A 20,730-nucleotide genomic window follows, 5' to 3' on the forward strand; every position below is an offset into this window, starting at 1 on the left:
CGCTAGTCAGAGATCGTTTCAAAAGCCTGCAGAAAAGAGGACTGATTATCCCATCAAAGAAGGATAGCAGGTTAGTTCAACTCTCTCATTAGGAAAAAATCATTATAGCATTCTTGGATATTTGGTGTATTGATTGCTTTCATTTTGATGTTTTGCAATGCCATTTTTTTTATGGGTTAAGTACCAAATTCCCCCCTATCGATGGCGTTTCTATCGCGTATAGGACCCTATAGTCAGGGTAAGAGCTGTTTACTACCTCAATCTGGCAAAATCGCACCAAATACCCCCCCTGCATTTTAACGGCGGTTAACACCGTTAGAAAGGGTTAAGTACCAAATTTCTCCCGATTTTGCCACGTTGAGGTAGTAAACAGCTCTTACCCTGACTATAGGGTCTTGTACGCGATAGGGACGCCATCGATAGGGGGAAAATTTGGTACTCAACCCTTTTTTCATTTTGAAATTTATAGCATTACGATGGTGAGAGTTCATACATGAGCACCAAATGTTTAAGTTATGTCCCAGTTATTGCAGTAAAAATATCTCTCATGGATTGTTCCCATCAACAAATTTCGAAAAGGGCTTTATTTGGATTTTATTTTAGAATTTCTGACAATTATTATGCATTGATTCCCCTGAGCAGGAGGTAGAATGGTTTCTACGTGAAGACATAGTCGAGAGATCGAGAAGAAAGTGAAGCTGCTTTAGAACCAAATAGATTTATATACCCCTTCGTCACACTAAAGATATTCCTTTTATTTGTTTTAATGTTTGGTTATTTTATCGTAGAACATCAAAGTTCAAAAATAGAGGGATAATATTATCCATCCTTTAAGTGAAAATTAGGAAGGAAAAATGGCGTAATTTCTCTTCTGTGTAAAATGTGGAAAAAGAAAGAAGACATTTAAAACCATAAATTTTTGTTATTCCTTAATTTTTTCATGATAAACTTATCCATCAAAGCAAATGCAATATGATTGTAAAGTTATCATTGAAAAATAATGAATAAAAAAAGATAATACCTATTGTCATTTATTCCTTTTTTATCACATGTTTACTAAAGATAAAAAAATGAGAAAATGTTGAAAAACTATTTTTAGGAAAAAATATTATTACTTTCAACATTGGAGAGAAAAAGAGTGAAAATTGGTTGCCTGAGAAATATTTCATCCTGCCCGGAGAAAAATTTGCATCATAACAATGTGAAAATGATGAAAAATAGGTGGAAAATATATTTTTTCTCTCATCTTTTCATCAAAGTAAGCGCACCCTAGATTTTTATTTAGTTGGAATTTAATGTTTCTATTATTATTATTATTATTTTTTATATCTTATTATTTATTCTTATTCTTATTCTTTATTATTCTTATTCTTTCTTCTTATTCTCCTTCTCATTCTTCTTATCTTCTTTCTTCTTATTCTTATTCTTTCCTTCGTTCCTCCTTTCTTTTCAGCCATTCTAATGTATTATCGTAACTATGTATCAACTTTATTTATTATTATTATTATATTATTATTATATTATTATTATTATTATTATTATTATTATCATCATCATCATTTAATTGATTAATTAATTCATAATATATTTTAAGCAAATAATAATTTAATTCTCATAACTATGAATCAAATTAATAATAATAATAATAATAATAATAATAATAATAATAATAATAATAATATTTTAAGCAAATTATAATTTAATTCTTAGAACTATGATCATACTTTATTAAGAAAATCTTAATTTAATTTTTTAAAACTACAAAAATCATACTTTATGTACATTATATTATTATTATTTTATTATTATTATTATTATTATTATTATTATATTATTATTATTATTATTATTATTATTATTATTATTATTATTATATTATAAACAAATCTTGATTAAATTTTAGAGCTATGAATCACACTTTATTATTATTATTATATTATTATTATTATTATTATTATTATTATTATTATTATTATTATTATTATTATGTAAGAAAATTTGAATTTAGTTTTAGAATTATAAATCATATATAATTAACCTTAATAATGTACTTTGTTGTTACTAAAAAAATTATAGAGAAATTTATTATAAAGATTAAATTACAATTTAATTCTTATATATATTGATTAATTATATTTATTTAATGATACAAATCCAGAATACTAATAAATATTTTTGGTATTTCCAAACACTGGAAAATGAATCTATTAGGATTCATTTTCCACGGAATCATTTTCCTGGGAATAACAATCCCAATTCACATTACTTTCCTGTTTTAACCTCAATGACATGTTTGCTTTTTTTTCCCCCTTCTTTCTACTATATTAATTTTATTTCCTTTTCTATTTTCTTTTGTATTTTTAAAGAAAAAAAAAAGTAAATATCATATTTGGTGTTTTACATGTTTTTTTAAGGGTAAATATCATATTAAACCTTGAACTATACCCGCTTTATCAAAAATACCCTGAAACTTTTGAAATGCTCTACAAACCCTCAAACTATCAAGATTTTATCAAATATATACCGCATCTCTTTTCCGACCACCAGAAATATGACGTGGCTCGCCGGATGCCACAATGTAATTTAAAATCTATTTTTTTTAATCCATGTCATTTTTTTATTCTCTTTTTTTAATCCATCCTGGAAATTAATTTAGGGCTGAGGCCAGCGAATGCTCGATCTCCTCATCTCCTTCCCTTCTCTCGGTTATGCCGCCGCCGCCTGAGGCCAGCGAATGCTCGATCGGCGCGAACCGGCGCCGTCCGCCTCCACGCCGGCGTCTCTCTGCTTGAGCCAACGCCCCTTCTTCTTCTCCATCGCTGAAACACATCTCTCGTCTCTCTCGCTCTCGATCGTTGTCGCGCCGCACTACCACGCCTGGAACCACCGTCACCCCGACGTCGCCGCTGCTGAAGCAACGCCGTCGCCCGGATCTGCTGCTGCTTCGCCCGAAGTCTAGGTCGCCGCCCCCTGAAACCCCGCGTGGGGCTGCTACCGCCGCCTCAAATCGGCGGGTTGACCGCCCTGCTGGAGGAGCGCCGCCGTCGGTCTCCACCCCGCCCCCGCCGAGGTGGATCCCGAGCCGGACTTCGAGGCGCTTCTCCACGGCGTCGCGTATTGCCTTGTCGACTCGTCGTAGGCGTCGGACTGCGTGATTTGCTTGGATTAGCCTGAGTCGCCTTCTGTCTATCTCTGCGTCCCAGTTCCCTCTTTAATTCCTCGCTGAAAGCACACAATTGAAGGGAAAATGTCGAGCCCTAGCTCCTTCGTCTGAAATTGCCGGTCAGCGCCCCGGGGTTGACGTCGCCGCGCCTCCCTTGGCCGGAGATCGCAGCACCACTAAAGTCCTTCATCTGCTCATGGATCGAGCCCTAGCCTTTCGATTCAGGTCAACATCGACTCTGTTCTCTCTTCTCTTCTGTTCTAGATTTTCGCCGCCGCCGCTGCTGGAGTTTGCTCACAGCGTCGCCGCGCTTCCTCTGTTGGGGACCCTCACCTCCCTTGCGATTGTCGGAGGCCCCTCTAAAGCCGAGGTTGTCGCCGCTCTGGTCCGACGCTTCGGCGTCCTCTCCTGCCCGACTCGCCGCATCCTCTATGCCATCACCGGCGACCTCTTTCTCCGTCGATCTCGACGTCAAGGCAACGGCAGTAGATGCTACGCCTTTCTCGCCCCTTTTCGACTACACTTGATGAGCCCTAAATTAATTTCCAGGATGGATTAAAAAAAGAGAATAAAAAAATGACATGGATTAAAAAAAATAGATTTTAAATTACACTGTGGCATCCGGCGAGCCACGTCATATTTCTGGTGGTCGGAAAAGAGATGCGGGATATATTTGATAAAATCTTGATAGTTTGAGGGTTTTTAGAGCATTTCAAAAGTTTCAGGGTATTTTTGATAAAGCGGTTCAAGGTTTAATATGATATTTACCCTTTTTTTAATTATAATATTTTAGAATGTAATAGAGGTGAAGGAAAATATAGTGGTTTATTTTATAATTTTTTTAAAAAAATTAATATTTTGTAATAATTTTAATATAACTTTGTAGATGAATAATTAGTTATATATATTAAAAATATAATTTTAAATATATTTATTTATTTGTATGAAAATATTTATTTATTTATTATGACAAATAATACTTTATAATAGTAATAATTTGTAATGCTAATTTTTATTATAAAATAATTTAATTTTTATTTTTTTTGACTTGGGGGAGTTGTGGAGGGGGAGCAGTGGGATTTGAACCCGGGACCTCACTGTTCACACACAGGAGGTTGCACCGTTTGGTGTCCCCTTGGGGACAATTTAAAATTATTTAATAACTATAATTATCATTACACTTTAAACAAAGTTGAAAATTTACGTTTTCAAATCCAGATTGAGTAATTAATGTGGATTATTTTAGTTTATTTTTAGGGTTAAGTACTAATTTCCACTCCAACATTGACACCCCTATCGCCTTTAACACCCTAACGTCAGAGTTAGCGCTGTTTACTAACTCAACGTGCCAAAATTGAAGCAAATCGCCCCCCACGCCTTGGGCGGGCCGTTAAAATATGGGGGGATTTGCTTTAATTTTGGCACGTTGAATGAGTAAACAACATTAACCCTAACGTTAAAGTGTTAAAGGCAAGAGGGGTGTCAACGTTGAGGGGGAAAGTGGTACTTAACCCTTATTTCTATAACATATTCTCCGTATTTGTTTATATTTTAATTATATTTAAATATATCATTTAATTTCGATGTTCGTCGTGCATCTCAAGGGGCAGACATACTAGTTACTCAATAAAGAACACAAATATGAAAATATATAAAGTTTCAACTCTGTATAAAATAATGATAACTATAGTTATTAAATAATTTAAATATACAGTAAGATTTTTTTAATTTAAGAGATGATAAATGATAGTGATGAAATACAATTTATTTTGACATTATCAAAGAATGTGTCTTTCAAATACATGTACGGATGAACTTGTTTGATTCATGTACCCAATTTAAGATTTATTTCAAGTTCATGTATTCAATGCCTTTTTAAAGTGTCACCATTTTCAATGGTGTGATTCTTACACTCATGTGTATACCATATGTAATTGACATTTTAAAGTAAAGTCTGAAAAGTTTTCAACTGCTTTCTTAAAAAGTCACGGATGAAGAAACACAAACTAGTGAATCAATTTCCAAGATGAAAAAAAAAATCAAAATGATATATATAGGGGAAGACTAAAATAAGACCAACCACAAAAGGAGGTGGCTCAGTCCACACGTAAGAGATAATGTGATGTAAAGCATTACGAGCAATAGAATGAGCTAAAATATTAACCTCTCTACTAATATGTGTAATCCGAAAACAATTATTCTCACGAAACACGATCTTACATGTTTCTATTATTCCTCCAAACTCCGACCTGTTCATAACCAGGGAATTGGCAGCATCCACCAAGATGAAATTATTTTACTTTCCATCCAAATAGGTTGGATTAATATCCGTGATGAAATTTTCGTAACAGGTCAGCAATTCCAATGAAATATTTCGGGGAATTCTGTTTGCTTTTTTACATTATTGGAGAATTGTACTATCCTTTTTCAGGTCGGTACACAATTCTGGAAATGCTAGAAAATAATAATAATTGTTATTTGTATTGTTATAAGTAACAATCAATTGTGAGGAATTGAAGAAAGTACAAGTACAAATAAATTGCTGAAAAATTATAACAAGTTATTTTTGTTAATGCTTCAAAAAAAATGGCATAACAATAATACAGAGTGGTAATAGTAAAAAGGAGTATGCTTGTCAACAATTACAACATTAAAGACTTAATCATACCTAAAAATACTTGAGCTTCAATACAAATTCATTTAAGGTAAAAACTTAAAACCTTGCACTTAACCTATACAATAATTGCACTGCAGTTTCGTAGTAATAAATTGCCCTATAATTTATGCTCCCTCTAGAATTCGAACTCAAGATCACGAAAGTACAAATACTTTATAGGTCATGTAAGTGATTTTATTTGATCCAATCTCTCTCTCTCTCTCTCTCTCTCTCTCTCTCTCTATATATATATATATATATATATATATATATTATAGTAATTTAAAGTCTTGATTTAGCAAAGGCCATCCTCTGCTTTTGTGCTGGTGTAGACAACTTGATATGAGTAGCCAATCCAAGTGCTTCAAGAAGCCTAATTACATACCAAGTCATATCAATTTGCCACCACTCCAACCCATGTCTAGCTGAATATTGAAATGCATGATGGTTGTTATGCCACCCCTCTCCAAATGCAAGCATTGCTACCCACCTATAAATTAGGGTTTTTTTTTAATTAAAATTTGATATACATACTATATAACATGTACTAATATACTCCATCCGTCTCATAACAAGTGTCATCTTTTTAAAATAAGCAAGTGGACTCCACTGCTTTTTACCTTTTAATCATCTCCACTTTAATTCTATTCCTCTCACAAAATAAAAGTGGGCTCCGTCGCTTTTTATTCTTTTACTCTTTAATCATACTCACCTAAATTCTCGTGTCGAAATAAACTAGGACACTGATTATGGGACGGAGGGAGTAATAAAATACGAGATTGATGAGGAAGGATATATACCAGTTGTTCCGCGATAGGTCGCCGGTGTTCCATGCCTGTCTGCCCCAAATATGGCAAGCTGAATTCACCAGCCAAGTGATATGGTAAACCCACACAATTCTCACACCCTACACATTTTAAGCTGTATTTAGTAGATTGAAATGACAAATAATAAAGGTAAGATGTCTTTATTGGACATATTGTTCACACTATTATTTTTTGAATTGTTTTAAACTGTTTCATTTAAGAATAAAAATCTTACAATTTGCAGCAAAATTAGACCATTATCGCACGAATTAATTTAGGACAAAGATTTAAATATTTTTGTGTGCGTGTGTTGGGCTTAGCGATAGGAGGTTAATACACAAGACCTGAGGTCCTGGGTTCGAGTTCTCCGTCGCGCGGTCTTTAAATTTCTTTATTTACTTATGTAATTTATAAGAAAAAAAAAGATTTAAACATTTTCCAAAGTGGAAATTCAAAATTGATCCAGAGCGTCTAAAAATAAAATTGACAAAAAAAAACATAAAAATTGAGTTTCAAAAGCCCTTAATCAATTTTAAATTTTATCGTCATATAAAGGCTTAAATCTCAGCTCCAAACATGCATAAAAATATATGAGAATTTAATTTACTACAGATTGTAAGATTAAATTTTAATTGAAACAATTCAAAATTTATGGGAAATTTGCAATAATACTCAAGGTTTTGGAATTGATTCTTTTCATTATTTAAATAGTGCCTCTCAATCACTTGTAGCTATCTCAATTATCTTTAACTATAATGAAAGATTTGGTTGCATGTACCAATCAAGCATAGTGTTTTTTTTTTTTTTTTTTTTTTGTGAGGAAGAATGAATTATATTGACATACCATTCCCCAAACAATGTAGGGAAATCCACCCATTGCATAGAGTAGAGCTCCAAGTGCTACATGATGAAGAATATAAGTCTTTTGAAGAAACTTGTAGAACAGCTGCTTCTCCAAATCTCCAACATTATTTGGCTCCCCACACTAAACATTATAGTAGTATTTATTATTTAAGGAAAACCAAGAAAAATAAGTGTAATAGTAAGAAATAATGCTAATCTATATATTCTCACCCTTTGAGCAACATTGTCAGTGTCAAAGAGCCAACTCATATGACTAAACCAAAATCCCTCAATGGGGCTGTGTGGATCTTTCTCTGTGTCACAAAACTGATGGTGGTATCTATGTGTGCTCACCCACTCAATTGGATTTCCCTAAAAATAAATTCAACATTTTTTAGAAAATTTCAAGAAAGAGAGATCTAGAGAGAGAGAGAGGGGACCTGAAGGGCAAGAGATCCACAATATGCAAAGAAATACTCGAGCCATTTGGGAAGCTTGAAGCTCCTGTGTGAAAGATTTCTATGGAAAGAGAGAGTGATTCCGAGAAGCCCAGTGATTACATACAATCCAACTGCAACGCCCAAGGCAGCCCAGTTGAATGTGGAAGGAGCTAAAACACACAACAAATGCAGAGCTGCCACCACAAAAGCAATCCCAATATCTAAAGAATTCCACTTTCTGCCCCAAAACACATTCCTCTTCCTCTTCACCACCACATCTGACAGCATGATTCTCCCAAAGTTTGAATCTTTTTCATGCCCAGACATTGGTGGCACCAAGAGAGTCATTCTTGTTGGCTTGGGTTACGTGGGGTGCTAGCCTTTTATAGAATTTAATGGTATATTTGAAAGAAAGAGAATTGATTTTTACAGGGAAACAAAGGATACATTTTGGTTTTTTTTTTTTTCCTCAAGCAGATAATAAATTTGTTACACTAAAAGAAATAAAAAATACACTCACACTCTAGTCGTTTAGGTGACTCGAACCCTCGATCTATTGGTTGGAGGTGGAACGTCTTACCAATAGACTGCGCTTCATCGTCGAAGCAGATAAATAATTATGATAGTGTTGAAGTACAACTTTAATTTGACGTTATCAGTGAATATGTCTTTTAAATACCTGTTCAGATTAACTTTTTTTCGGAGTAGAGGGAATGAGAAACCATTGATTTTTTTCTTTTAAGAAAAGGATTGTGGCGAATAAAATCACAAATGATTTTAGAATTATAATTTTAACGTGAATTTTTAATTGTGGAAAATTAACTCACCATCTTTTGAATTTTTTCAATCTTGTCCCTCTAGTTAAACAATTTTATTACAAACGACATCGTAACATAAATATTACGTGACGATCTAATCTACAGAAGCTCCTTTTATCTCTCTCTCTCTCTCTCTTTTCCGTTATCAATAAAATTGCAATTTAATAATAAGGGAAAAGTATCAAATAAGCCTCCGTCGTGGTGGCCCTTTTCACGTCTGGCCCCCTATAGTTGAAGGGGTATCAACTAAACCCCTAAACTAATTAAAATCGAATAATTTCCCCCCCTCTGACCTAACGCCGTTAAGTGTCCGTTAACGTTTGGGTTTAATTGCACCCACTACTTCAAGGGTGGATCTGTATCTTATTTTATTTTTTTATTTTTTTTTATAATTTCAGCAACCCACCTCCGGCATCAACTTAACCGCCCCCGTACTCATCGGCTCCAACTTACACTTTGTCAGCTCGCACGCGCTCAATCTCTTGATCGTCGAGTGCTTACCGCCGACATGCAGCAGCATCACCAACTTCAGATGTGGACCTGGATCGAATCCTGCTTGGTCCAAATCCATATCCGTGTTTTTTTTACTTAGGTCAGGATCCGGTCCAAATCCATTAGGTCCAAAAAAATGAGATTCATGTCCAGATCCATTAGATTCACAGGTTCCGAGTCCTGACCCGAATCCATTCTTTTTTCTCTTTTTCAGTTCAGGACTCGAGAACCTGTGAATCTAATGGATCTGGACATGAATCTCGTTTTTTTGAACCTAATGGATTTGGATCGGATCCTGACCTAAGTAAAAAAATACGGATATGAATTTGGACCAAGCAGGATTCGATCCAGGTCCACATCTGGAGTTGGTGATGCTGTTGCATGTCGGCGGTAAGTAGTTGGCGATCAAGAGATTGAGCGCGTGCGAGCTGACAAAGTGTAAGTTGGAGCCGATGAGTACGGGGAGCGGTTAAGTTGATGTCGGAGGTGGGTTGCTGAAATTATAAAAAAAAAAAAACAAAAAAAGGTGCAGATCCACCCCTGAAGTTCAGTAGAGGATGCAATTAAACCCAAACGTTAACGGACACTTAACGGCGTTAGGTCAGAGGGGGGAAATTATTCGATTTTAATTAGTTCAGGGGTTTAGTTGATACCCCTTCGACTATAGGGGGTCAGACGTGAAAAGGGCTACCACGACAGGGGCTTATTTGATACTTTTCCCTAATAATAATAATCTACCTAAGCTCCAACGCAATAATTTGACGATCGAAACTAATATGGGCGGATAAAATTGTAAAAATTGAAAATGTGATGATTTAATTCGTCACACTTTAAAAATCACGTTAAAATTATAATTTAAAATTAATTCGTAATTTTATTTACCAAAACCCCTTAAAAAGAGAGTAAAGATTTACATCAGGTCGATATTAAAAGATTTATTCCAAGTTTACGTATTCAAGTATATATATATAGGGAGAGGTTCAAATAAGAACCACTAATAAAATAAGAACGGAGAACCATTTTAAACCATTCGATCATCAAGATCTACGGTGGATGCATCATCTTGGTGGATGGATGCAGGTGCTGGGTTCAAATCCTGAAGGGAGCAAAAAAATTATTTTTTTCGGATGCATTAATTTGTATAGCAGATGCAGTAATTTTATTGGTTCTTATGTTCTCACGATAATTTTGGTTCTCACTATAACCGCACCATATATATATATATATATATATATATATATATATGGTGGGGTTAATATAGAAACACCCCTTAAGATGAAAACTAGGAACCTAATCATGACCCTTTAAATTTTAGATCTAGTGGTTATGATTTATTCACTTAAAAAACACGCCTATTTTCTAGTGATTAAGTTGATAGTGCTGTCCTTTTCTTTTCAATTAATTAGAAGGTTAGTTAAGTCTTTTATAATATTCTTATTTAATTAAAGAGCCATTAACAGTAGTGATTTGTTCATTGTTCCACGCCTATTTCAATGCACCAAATCAATCTATGCATTTGTAATTTCAGCTATGCAACATAATAAAATAACTATGCATTTACAAATATCTGGTGTGTACTATTAACATTATCTAATTAAACACGTCTATTTGTTCCACGCCTATTTTAATTGTGTTGCATTCCATTTTATTTTATTGCATAATTAATTATGTCATTTATTATAATTATAAGTAGATTTCATGTGCACAGTAAATTAAAATCATTGCACATATGTGTGAATGCATATGCAGCTTCAGATACTAACTATGCAATTAAAATTGATACACTATGCATTTCAATTTTTTACTTGTGCAACACTGGACACTACATCAACTATGCAATTTCAGATACCAACTATGCATATGCAATTAAAATGAACACATTATGCATTTATATTTTTCATTTGTGCAACATAGTACACTACAACAACTATGCAGCTTCAGATACTAACTATGTTTTATGCAACACAAAAATGATTCATGCAACAGTGATAAAATAATTATGCAACACAATAACATGTTATGCAACTATATATTTACTATGCAATTGTATGCATTCATACATATGTGCAATGATTTTAATTTACTGTGCACATGAAATCTACATATAATTATAATGAATTATATAATTAACTATGCAACAAAATAAAATGGAATGCAACACAATTAAAATAGGCATGGAACAACTAGACGTGTTTAATTAGATAATGTTAATAGTACACACCAGATATTTGTAAATGCATAGTTATTTTATTATGTTGCATAGCTGAAATTACAAATGCATAGATTGATTTGGTGCGTTGAAATAGGCGTGGAACAATGAACAAATAAAATTCACTACTATTAATGGCTCTTTAATTAAATAAGAATATTATAAAAGACTTAACTAACCTCCTAATTAATTGAAAAGAAAAGGACGACACTATCAACTTAATCACTAGAAAATAGGCGTGTTTTTTAAGTGAATAAATCCTAACCACTAGATCTAAAATTTAAAGGGTCAAGATTAGGTTCCTAGTTCTCATTTTAACAGAGGTTTTTATTAGAACATCTTCCTATATATATATATATATATATATATATATATATATATATATATATATATTAATATATATATATAGGGTGGGGTTAACATAGAAACCCCCCCTAAGATGAAAACTAGGAACTAATAACAACCATTGATTAAAAGGATATAGATGGTTGAGATCAAACTACTGTTGCACATTTAATTAAAATTAAAAGGGTAGGAATGTAAAACAGAAATTAAATTACTTCACGGTTCTCCACTTTCACTCTCACTTTCACTTTCACCTAGGGTTTTTTAAAAAAGGGCAGACGAATTCTGTGCAAGAGGCGCTCTGTGCAAGGAAAAATCGGAGAATCTGAATATTATTGCGTCGGGGGTGGAAGATAATTCAACATCCGGTGAAACTCTGTAAGATCCGGTGGCGGAGGCATGTTTTTTGTGAATGTATCGGCGACTTTCTCAAGTCGGCGGCTGCAGAAATTTCTGAAGGCGGCGGCGGCGTTGCGTCGGAGGTGGACGAGAATTCAACATCCGGTGAAACTCTGAAGGCTGCGAATTTCTTAAAGCGGCGGCATCGGAAATTTCTCAAGGCGGCGGCAGCAGGAATTTCTAAAGGCGGCAGCGGCGGAGGTTACTTTCTGAATCCGGCGCAGGAAGATATATTGAATGGGCCCTATTTCTTCGTAATTTGATATTATCCCACAGCAAAAATTTAAATTGCATAGTTGTTTGATTATCTTGCACACTTGAGATTGATGGCTCTAGTGAAATTTTCATTTGAAGTCTCGTGGAATTGATTATGTTGCACAGTTGAGATTAGAATTGCATAGTTATTGCTAGCGTGTTGCTCATAGTTTAGAGATTGTTAATGGTGTTCCTCATTTATGACACACAATAAAATTTGATTTCACTCATTTTGAGTTTTACACATAAATTTATCCATAATGCATTATTTCATTTTGTTCTTTGTTTTCTGTTTGCCTATATTCATATTACATGTTTGCATAGTTGTTATGTTGTGTTGCATAGGTGAAAATATAAATGCATAGACTAAGTTATTCTCACTGCCCCTCAATTTGTATGTGTTGCATAGAAGGTCGTTTGATCGTTTAAAGTTTTATTTGCATAGTTGCTTGAATGTGTTGCACGCTTGGATCTGAAATTGCATAAGTTGGTGTTGTGTGTTGCACAGGTGGAAATATAAATGCATAGATTAAGTTATTCTCATTGCCCCTCAATGTGTATGTGTTGCATAAAAGGCAGTTTGATATTGCTGCTTATTAAAAATTTTATTTGCATAGTTTCTTGAATATGTTGCACACTTGGATCTGAAATTGCATGAGTTGGTGCGGTGTGTTGCATAGATAAAAATGTAAATGCATTGATTAAGTTATTCTCATTGCCCCTGAATTTGTATTTGTTGCATAGAAGGCCGTTTGATATTGTTGCTCATTAAAAATTGTATTTGCATAATTATTTGAATGTGTTGCACACTTAGATCTAAAATCACATTAATGTCACTATGCTTTTATTGTTACATAACATAAAAGTTAATATGTTTTTGTTGTTGCACAGTTAAATACGACTCGCGTAAAGCAAGCAGATGCTAATTAAAATGGTTAATTGAGAAAAGCATTTGGCTAGACTCTGTGCAGCTGGGTATGTGGACTTCCCACAAATCCAAAAAAGCATTTGGTTGGACTTCGTACAAGATACTGTGCAACTATGCTAGGATGGTCACATAACTACGTTAAAGATGATGGAAAAGATATTTGGATGTCTTTTGGGTTTAAATAGTACACTGTGTCTAAACAAATTATGTTTAAAATTATGATTACGTATGATAAGTTGTTCTTAAACAATTTTATTAACTTTTACATTAATTTTCTCTTGATCTTTTATATGACAATTGATTATACATGTTTCAAAAATATATGTTATATTTTTTCCAAGGTTAGGTTGGACTAAATTATGACGTTAATTAATGAGATAAAAAATGTAAATTTTAAAAATGTGCATTACTTCATAATTACTGTGCGACTGAAATCTATATATAATTATAAAATCATCTGTGTATTTTCGACACACACCTATGCAGTTGTATGCTTTACCATATGTGTGCATTAAATATAATTCATTGTGCAACTGAAGAAACAAAAATTGACTATGTGAAACTATTACGGAGTCTTTAATTAAAAAACGACACTAACAAATTTGATTACTATTTTTTAGTCTTTAATTAAAGTACTCCCTCCGTCCCAAACGAAATGGCCTATTTCTTTTCGGCACGGAGATTAAGAAATGTGTATAAAGTAGATAAAGTGGGTTGGTGGAAATTATTTAAATATTAAGTATAGAGAGATAGTGTATTGCCAAAAAAGGAAACAGGACATTTCGTTTGGGATAGCCCAAAAAGAAAAACATGACATTTCGTTTGGGACAGAGGGAGTATAAAATAAGAAAAGACTTAACTAACCCCCTAATAATTAAAAAGAGAAAAAAACGGCACAATCAAACTAAAACTACTAATTAGGCGTCTTTTTAAATGGAATAAATTCTAACCACTAGATCTAAAATTTAAAAGGCCAAGATTAGTTCCTAGTTCTCATTTTAATAGAGGTTTTTATTAGAACCTCTCCCTATATATATATATATATATATATAGGGGCGCGCTCCAGTGAGACCCCCTATTTTTCGTGTAACATGAGTACAATGAATAAGACATATAATACTAATGAACAAAACACATATCTAATGAACAAGATGTATATACTGATGAAAAATAAAATTTAAAAAATTCGTAATGAATAAGACATATATACTGATGAACAAGGCCGTATATACTGATGAACAACACAGTATATACTGATGAATAACAAAATTTAAAATATTCTGCTCCCTCCAGGATTCGAACCCTGCGAAAAAAAATCACCCTCCAGATACAATATTAGCCATAGGATTGACAAAATAAACGCACCAGATCGTGCCCTAGATCTCACTAAAATTAGGGAGTCTCATTGGAGCGGCCCCCTATATATATATATAAGGGCGCGCGCCAGTGAGACCCCCCCATTTTTCGTTTAACACGAGGACAATGAATAAGACATGTAATACTAATGAACAAGACGTATATCTAACGAACAAGATGTATATCACTATAAAAAAAGTTTCCACTAGTGACATGAAGTTTGGTAGCTATTATGTGTGCCATAAAAATTAGTGACATTTGAAAGTGTAACTATTAGTGATTAGCTACAATATTAAATGCCACTAATTTTTATGACACATATAATAGCTACCAAACCTCGTGTCACTGGTTGAAACTTTTTTTGTAGTGTATATTGATGAAAAATAAAATTTAAAAAATTGATAATAAATAATACATATATACTGATGAATATGGCAGTATATACTGATGAATAACAAAATTTAAAATATTCTGCTCCCTTCAGGATTTGAACCCTGCGAAAAAAATCATCCTCCAGATACAATATCAGTTATATGATTGATAAAATAAACACACCAGATCGTGCCCTAGATCTCACTAAAATTATGGGTCTCATTGGAGCGCCCTCTATATATATATATATATATGTTTTTTTTTTTTTTTTCTAGTGCAAAAGAACTATAGAGAATTGAATAGATTTAGCTTGTTTTTCCGGCGTGAGATGTTCATTACAATTCATTTATTAGAGGCTTATATATGGACCACGACCCAATTCAGCCCAACTAGATATGGGCCTTAGATTCAGCCCAACTAGCTGTGGGCCTTAGGCTTAGATTCTCTTGTTTTTTTTTTTTTTTTTTTTTTTTTTTTTTGAGAGGGCCTTAGATTCTTATACTACTATAAAATACTTTGTAGTGTTCTGACCAAACGATCTCACCTCACATAACATCTCTTCCAAACCAGTAGCTGCTCGATATCTCCGATAAGCGGCGGCGGTGGTGGTGGAGGGAAGATGAAAAAGGGAGAGAAGAGTCGTCGGAAGCGTTCGGGTTGGGAGTGATGGGAAAGGCTTCCTTCTGCTACGGGAAATTCCTTTCCTATTCCTCCCATACCGAAGGTTTCCGATCTATCCTCCCCTTTCCTTCCTACTTCTTCCTCTTCTTTGAAATTGTATCTAGTATTAGATCTGCTCTTGTTTCTCCATTTCCCGTGCTACTTAGTTTTTTGGTATGAATTTTGCTGATGGATCAACTTGATTGAATTGTTTCTCCATTTCCCGTGCTTCTTTGAAATTGTATCTAGCAATTATTGATGTTGCCCTAATTATTAGGTTTATCAGTATTTACAATAATGTTTGGTGTTTTTTGATTGTTTGCTCGCTTTTGGAATTAATTGCTGGATATCTCAATCGCTATTAATAGTTTGCTTATTAAGTGTTGCTATAAATAAATAGATTCCAGTTTAAAACTTTTTTTTTTGAGAGAAGATTCCACTTTAAAACTTATTCCATTAGCAACTCGTCATCCTTTTTTATGGATCAAATTCCGTCAATCAATGTTGTGCGTTTGGATTACCAGAAAACATTCACGAGTAGCAGACTTTCTATAAAAGAGAAATCTTTTTCAATTATTTCCTCCGTCGATTTAGGCTTTTGATAAAGGGGGTGAATGGAATTTTCACATATTATTGAGTAGGTAGTTGGTCATATCTGAAGCTATTCACTTTATTGTGGCTAATCATTCTGGTTGCAACATTTCTTTGACTAACTTTTAATTAGCTTTATTTGTTTGAATCCAAGTTAGCTGATGAGATAGAGCTTCTTTGTAACATGCTCAAATCTAGTGTTATGTTCTCTTGGTTGAATAGGTTCTTGGACTCATATGTTAATACTGAAAATAATTAATCTCCGAACATCACGTGCTTGTAAAAACTTGTAAGAAAGATTACAATTTTCCTGTGTACATGTTCATCTCTGTCTCTGTTGCATCATAGACTTGAGAGTTGCTACCTTTGGAAGAAAAAACTCGGCTGGCCGGTCATATTGGATTATGAGACATTTCTGTACCATTAAATCTTTATATGTTTGTGAATGCACTAGGCGGAGCATGTCTACGAGCATGCCCTCTTACCTAATCCCTATTGAACTTTGAAACTCTCTCATGTCCAATGCACATCTAGGGTCCCCAGGAAGAGTTCAGAAGTCGGACAAATATGTGCAGGATGGACCGTTACTTCAAAATTTAAATCGTAGAAAAAGAAAAACCTTGCTTAACTTCATATGTGAAACTGATGATAGGATTGTTCATATGATTATATTTTATGCAAGGAGTGGATATTGTGCAGGTACAAGTTCTAAAAATTTGATATCCCCTCATCTGAAGTTTTCAATTGTGCTGTGCCTTTCATGCTTTCTGGTTAGTAAAACCTATGAATTAGGGAATGTGACATATATTATTGTAAAAAGTTCTGCTGCTTGGCTGAATATATTTGAAATAATAAAGTGGAATAGATCCAACTAATTCACCATTAAATGGCTGAGGTATGAAACTAGTTTTTCTCTTTGCACATAGTACTCTTGTTTCCATCATGATCAGTTGATAATGTAATCTTTGAATCTTCAATTTTCCTTCTTTGCTGATTTCATGATCCTTTGCTTGTGTTTCTTGCATAGGAGAACAAGGGCTGGGCGAACACCATTTGATTATGAAGATCGCTTTCATTTGGTGAAAGATACAAATTATTCTAAATAATTTGCATATTCAACTTTGCCCTTTACTGTTGTCCTTAGTGATGGAAGAATATAGTTTTTTTATATATATTTTTCAAATGAATCTTTTAAGGGGACTATGTTTTTAGCTCGTTATTTGAAGCATGTTCTTTTCTTTTGTCTTTTAGGAAAATCACCACCACTCATAGACATGAGAATGGATTGTAGCAATGTGTCATTAAACTGAAAAAAGTGCAAAGATTTGAAATTTTGGTGTTAGTGCTTATCACCAAGTCGTTGTAGATATCGTTGGCTGGCGTTGCACTTGCAAAATTATCTTAGGGTTGATTACAATAATAATAGTGCTGGTCTAAATTATATAAGAAAGTAATCTTGGTTTAAAATAAATCCATAAAAAAAATTATATGAGTATTTGGTCATTGATTAAAATTCATTAGTGACTCAAACACCGTATCAGAGATTAAAAAAAGGGGATTATGGTTAAAAAATAAACAAATTTAAAAAAAAAATTGTAATTTTCTCTTGAATTTTCAATTAAGCAAAAAAAATATATGAATTTATATTTTTATTGCAATTTTCACCCAAGCTTGACTTTCAATGAAATTATAACTTAGTTATTAACAGTCGAATTTAAGTCAAATATATTAAATTTTACCTTTTTAGACATCCGAGCTTCTAAATACCCATCATCATCAGAAGTTAGACAAACATCAGGTAATCTTCCGATTGCCAACTAAGCTCTAATTTTTGCCAAAAGTCAAATTTAGGTAAAATTTTCAACAAAAATACAAATTTATGTTTTTTTTTATTTAATTTAAAGTTCAGGTGAAAATTATAAATTTTTCAGTATTTTTTGTCTATAAACCCAAAAAGAATAATTAACTTTTGGAATGATATATAGTTTTAATGATTCGTACATAATCCCCTTTAAAAAAATATGGTTCGTACATAATAGCAATATATTATTGAAGTCGAATAATTTTTTACGCCCAAACAGTTTGTCTCTTTCTAAAAAGATTGATCCATGAGAATGATGACGGTAAATTTCAAGGTACGACGTGTAATTTTGTCCATTTCTATTTTGCATGTTTCTTTTAGCTTTGATTCTTTTATTTTGTCCTAATAAATAAAAACATACACACCGCACCTTTTATTTTGCAAGATATAAAATTTTTTCTATTAGTTCTCTAAAAAAAAATTAAAAAAATTTTACTATTAGTTGACAAATGCATCCTTAAACATTGTTATTGTAAATATTATTATGATAATCAAGACAACGAACCGTCCAGATATATCAACTTCACAACATCATTAACAAACACCAACATTTGTATTATGCTATTGGATTTGTTAATACTTCCATTAGCTAATTAATCTCCCTACATCTCACCTAATCCTTATCAACATTTTCAACCAGAAAAAAAAAGATCCCATCCATTCACAAATCGTCTTCCTCAGCATACTCTCTCAACATCTTGCATTAATTAGCTGAAATCCTTAGTTATGAGTTCTTCATCTCAATCACAAAATCTTGATGTAACCTTGTCACTAAGCTTGCCACCAAGAAATGAAGGCCTAAACCCCCAAGAGAGGGGTATCAAGCTGATCCAGCTCTTGCTAAGTTGCGCCAACCACGCCTCCTCCGGCAACCTCCACCACGCCGACACGTGCCTCCACCACATATCGGAGCTTGCCTCCGTCACCGGTGACTCCATGCAGCGGCTAGCCGCTAGGTTTGCCGCAGCCTTGGCGGCCCGGCTACTCAAGCGATGGCCGGGCCTTTACAAGGCCCTGAACAATGGTGGGCTTGTTGGTTTCGATGTGGATCGGGCCAGGTCCATTTTCGCTCGGGCTTTTCCCTGTTTGGGCTTCGCCTACGCAGTTATAAACCGGACCTTGATTCAAGCCTTGTTGGGGGAGCGTGAGGTCCATGTTATTGATTTGGGCTGTGGTGACCCGAAACTGTGGGTTCCTTTTGTTCGGGCCATGGCGGATGGGCCCAATGGGCCGCCGCGTTTGAAGATCACATCCGTCGGTATAAACAAAGAGGCCCAAGAGAGATTGGAGGGAAGGATTTTGAAAGAGGGTCAGAGTTTGAAAATGGAAATTGTGTTGAACCATGTTGATGCTAAGCTTAGGGATTTGAGTTTGGACATGCTCGAGGTCAAACCAGGTGAAGCGTTAGCGTTGACTTCGATTTTGAGCCTTCATGTCCTATTGGCCGAGGACGACGGCGTGGACGCGCGTTTCGGGCTACGAAGTAAAAACAACCAAGTGAGCGAGTGCAAGCGAATGGTGGAGTTTCTTGAAATGGTGAGATCGGTTGGGCCTAAAGTCGTGTTGCTAGTCGAACAAGAGTCGAATCACAACTCGAGCCGTCTAGTGGATCGTTTTGTGGAAGGATTACACTTCTACAGTGCCTTATTTGATCTGATAGATGCTACATTCGGTGCATTATCGTGCTCGAATCGAGCAACCCTAGAAGAAATGTTCGGGCGTGAAATCGAGAATATCGTGGCGGGAGAAGGGTTGGAGAGGGAGGAGAGGCACGAGAGATATGCAAAGTGGGGGATTAGGTTTACAACAAGTGGGTTTAGACCCATTCATTTGTGGTATGACTCAATGGAGGAGGCCCGAAAAGTGGTTGAGGCCTACGGGCCGAGGGGGTTTAGCATAATTAGTGAAAGGGGGAGTTTGATGATTTGTTGGCATGATAGGCCTATTTATGCAGTATCAGCTTGGAGCTTGTTCTAGCAATATTTCTTTCTTCATTGTCCTTTTTTATTGTTTTGCAATTTTGTGTTCTATATCAAAGGTGTATAAAATATTTATGTACAAGTAAATGACAAAATGTGGATATTATTAGCGTCGGCATGATATTTCACTAATGAAATGACATACATATCATATGCACGATAATAAGTGAAGTATTTAGTACTCCTTCCGTCTCAAGTAATTTGATCAGTATTTCTTTTTACGTCGTCCTAACTAACGGATCAATTCCTCATATTGAATGATTTTTCTACTTTATTCACTCTATTCATTTCATTACCCAACACACTCAAAACACTAAACAATAACTCTTTAAATCTCGTGCCAAAAAAAGTTGATTTTGTTCTATCTTCTTCACCCTCTGCGCCCCCTTTACTATTTTTCTCCACCTCATTTTTTTTCTTTTTCGAGGAAGTTCACGGCGACAAAGACATTGTGTGCGCCGGCGTCATCCCATACCTTTCTTATCTACTCTTTTTCGCCACCTTCGCCTCTCCAACCACCTAAATTAGGAGATGCAACAGTCGCTTAAGAGCTCAGT

At 34.4% G+C, this 20,730-nt stretch overlaps 3 protein-coding genes and 1 long non-coding RNA gene across 6 annotated transcripts in view; 3 read left to right on the top strand and 1 right to left on the bottom strand.

The window, feature by feature from the left end:
- LOC130989759 (ribosome biogenesis protein NOP53-like) overlaps positions 1-826 on the top strand; it is an 8,685-nt gene extending 7,859 nt beyond the window's left edge. The window contains 2 exon segments of the mRNA XM_057913856.1: positions 1-70; positions 643-826. Of these exon segments, the coding sequence (XP_057769839.1) occupies positions 1-70; positions 643-649 (77 nt within the window). The 3' untranslated portion in view covers positions 650-826.
- Positions 827-5,232: 4,406 nt separating this feature from the next.
- Positions 5,233-8,316, bottom strand: LOC130989760 (palmitoyl-monogalactosyldiacylglycerol delta-7 desaturase, chloroplastic-like). 3 transcript variants are annotated; one of them, XM_057913859.1, is made up of 5 exons: positions 7,909-8,315; positions 7,700-7,840; positions 7,470-7,610; positions 6,620-6,726; positions 5,233-5,617 (listed from the first exon to the last, which is right to left on the bottom strand). In XM_057913859.1, exons 1-5 carry the CDS (start codon positions 8,254-8,256, stop codon positions 5,581-5,583), a joined length of 774 nt encoding a protein of 257 aa, XP_057769842.1. In that variant the 5' UTR covers positions 8,257-8,315; the 3' UTR covers positions 5,233-5,580. The 3 variants fall into 3 exon arrangements, with proteins under 3 accessions (XP_057769842.1, XP_057769841.1, XP_057769840.1); XM_057913858.1 differs by lacking the exon at positions 5,233-5,617 and adding an exon at positions 5,703-6,192 and having other exon boundaries at positions 7,909-8,316; XM_057913857.1 differs by lacking the exon at positions 5,233-5,617 and adding an exon at positions 5,703-6,309 and having other exon boundaries at positions 7,909-8,312.
- A 7,291-nt stretch (positions 8,317-15,607) lies between these two features.
- On the top strand, positions 15,608-17,578 carry LOC130989762 (uncharacterized). The gene is made up of 2 exons (XR_009090740.1): positions 15,608-15,916; positions 17,361-17,578. It is a non-coding gene; the product is annotated as an uncharacterized LOC130989762 (long non-coding RNA).
- A 1,162-nt stretch (positions 17,579-18,740) lies between these two features.
- On the top strand, positions 18,741-20,291 carry LOC130989763 (scarecrow-like protein 3). The gene has a single exon (XM_057913861.1). It carries the CDS (start codon positions 18,921-18,923, stop codon positions 20,169-20,171), a length of 1,251 nt encoding a protein of 416 aa, XP_057769844.1. The 5' UTR covers positions 18,741-18,920; the 3' UTR covers positions 20,172-20,291.
- The last annotated feature ends 439 nt before the right edge of the window (positions 20,292-20,730 follow it).

The sequence above is a fragment of the Salvia miltiorrhiza genome, chromosome 6 (assembly GCF_028751815.1).
Source record: "Salvia miltiorrhiza cultivar Shanhuang (shh) chromosome 6, IMPLAD_Smil_shh, whole genome shotgun sequence".
Classification (NCBI taxonomy): domain Eukaryota; kingdom Viridiplantae; phylum Streptophyta; class Magnoliopsida; order Lamiales; family Lamiaceae; genus Salvia; species Salvia miltiorrhiza.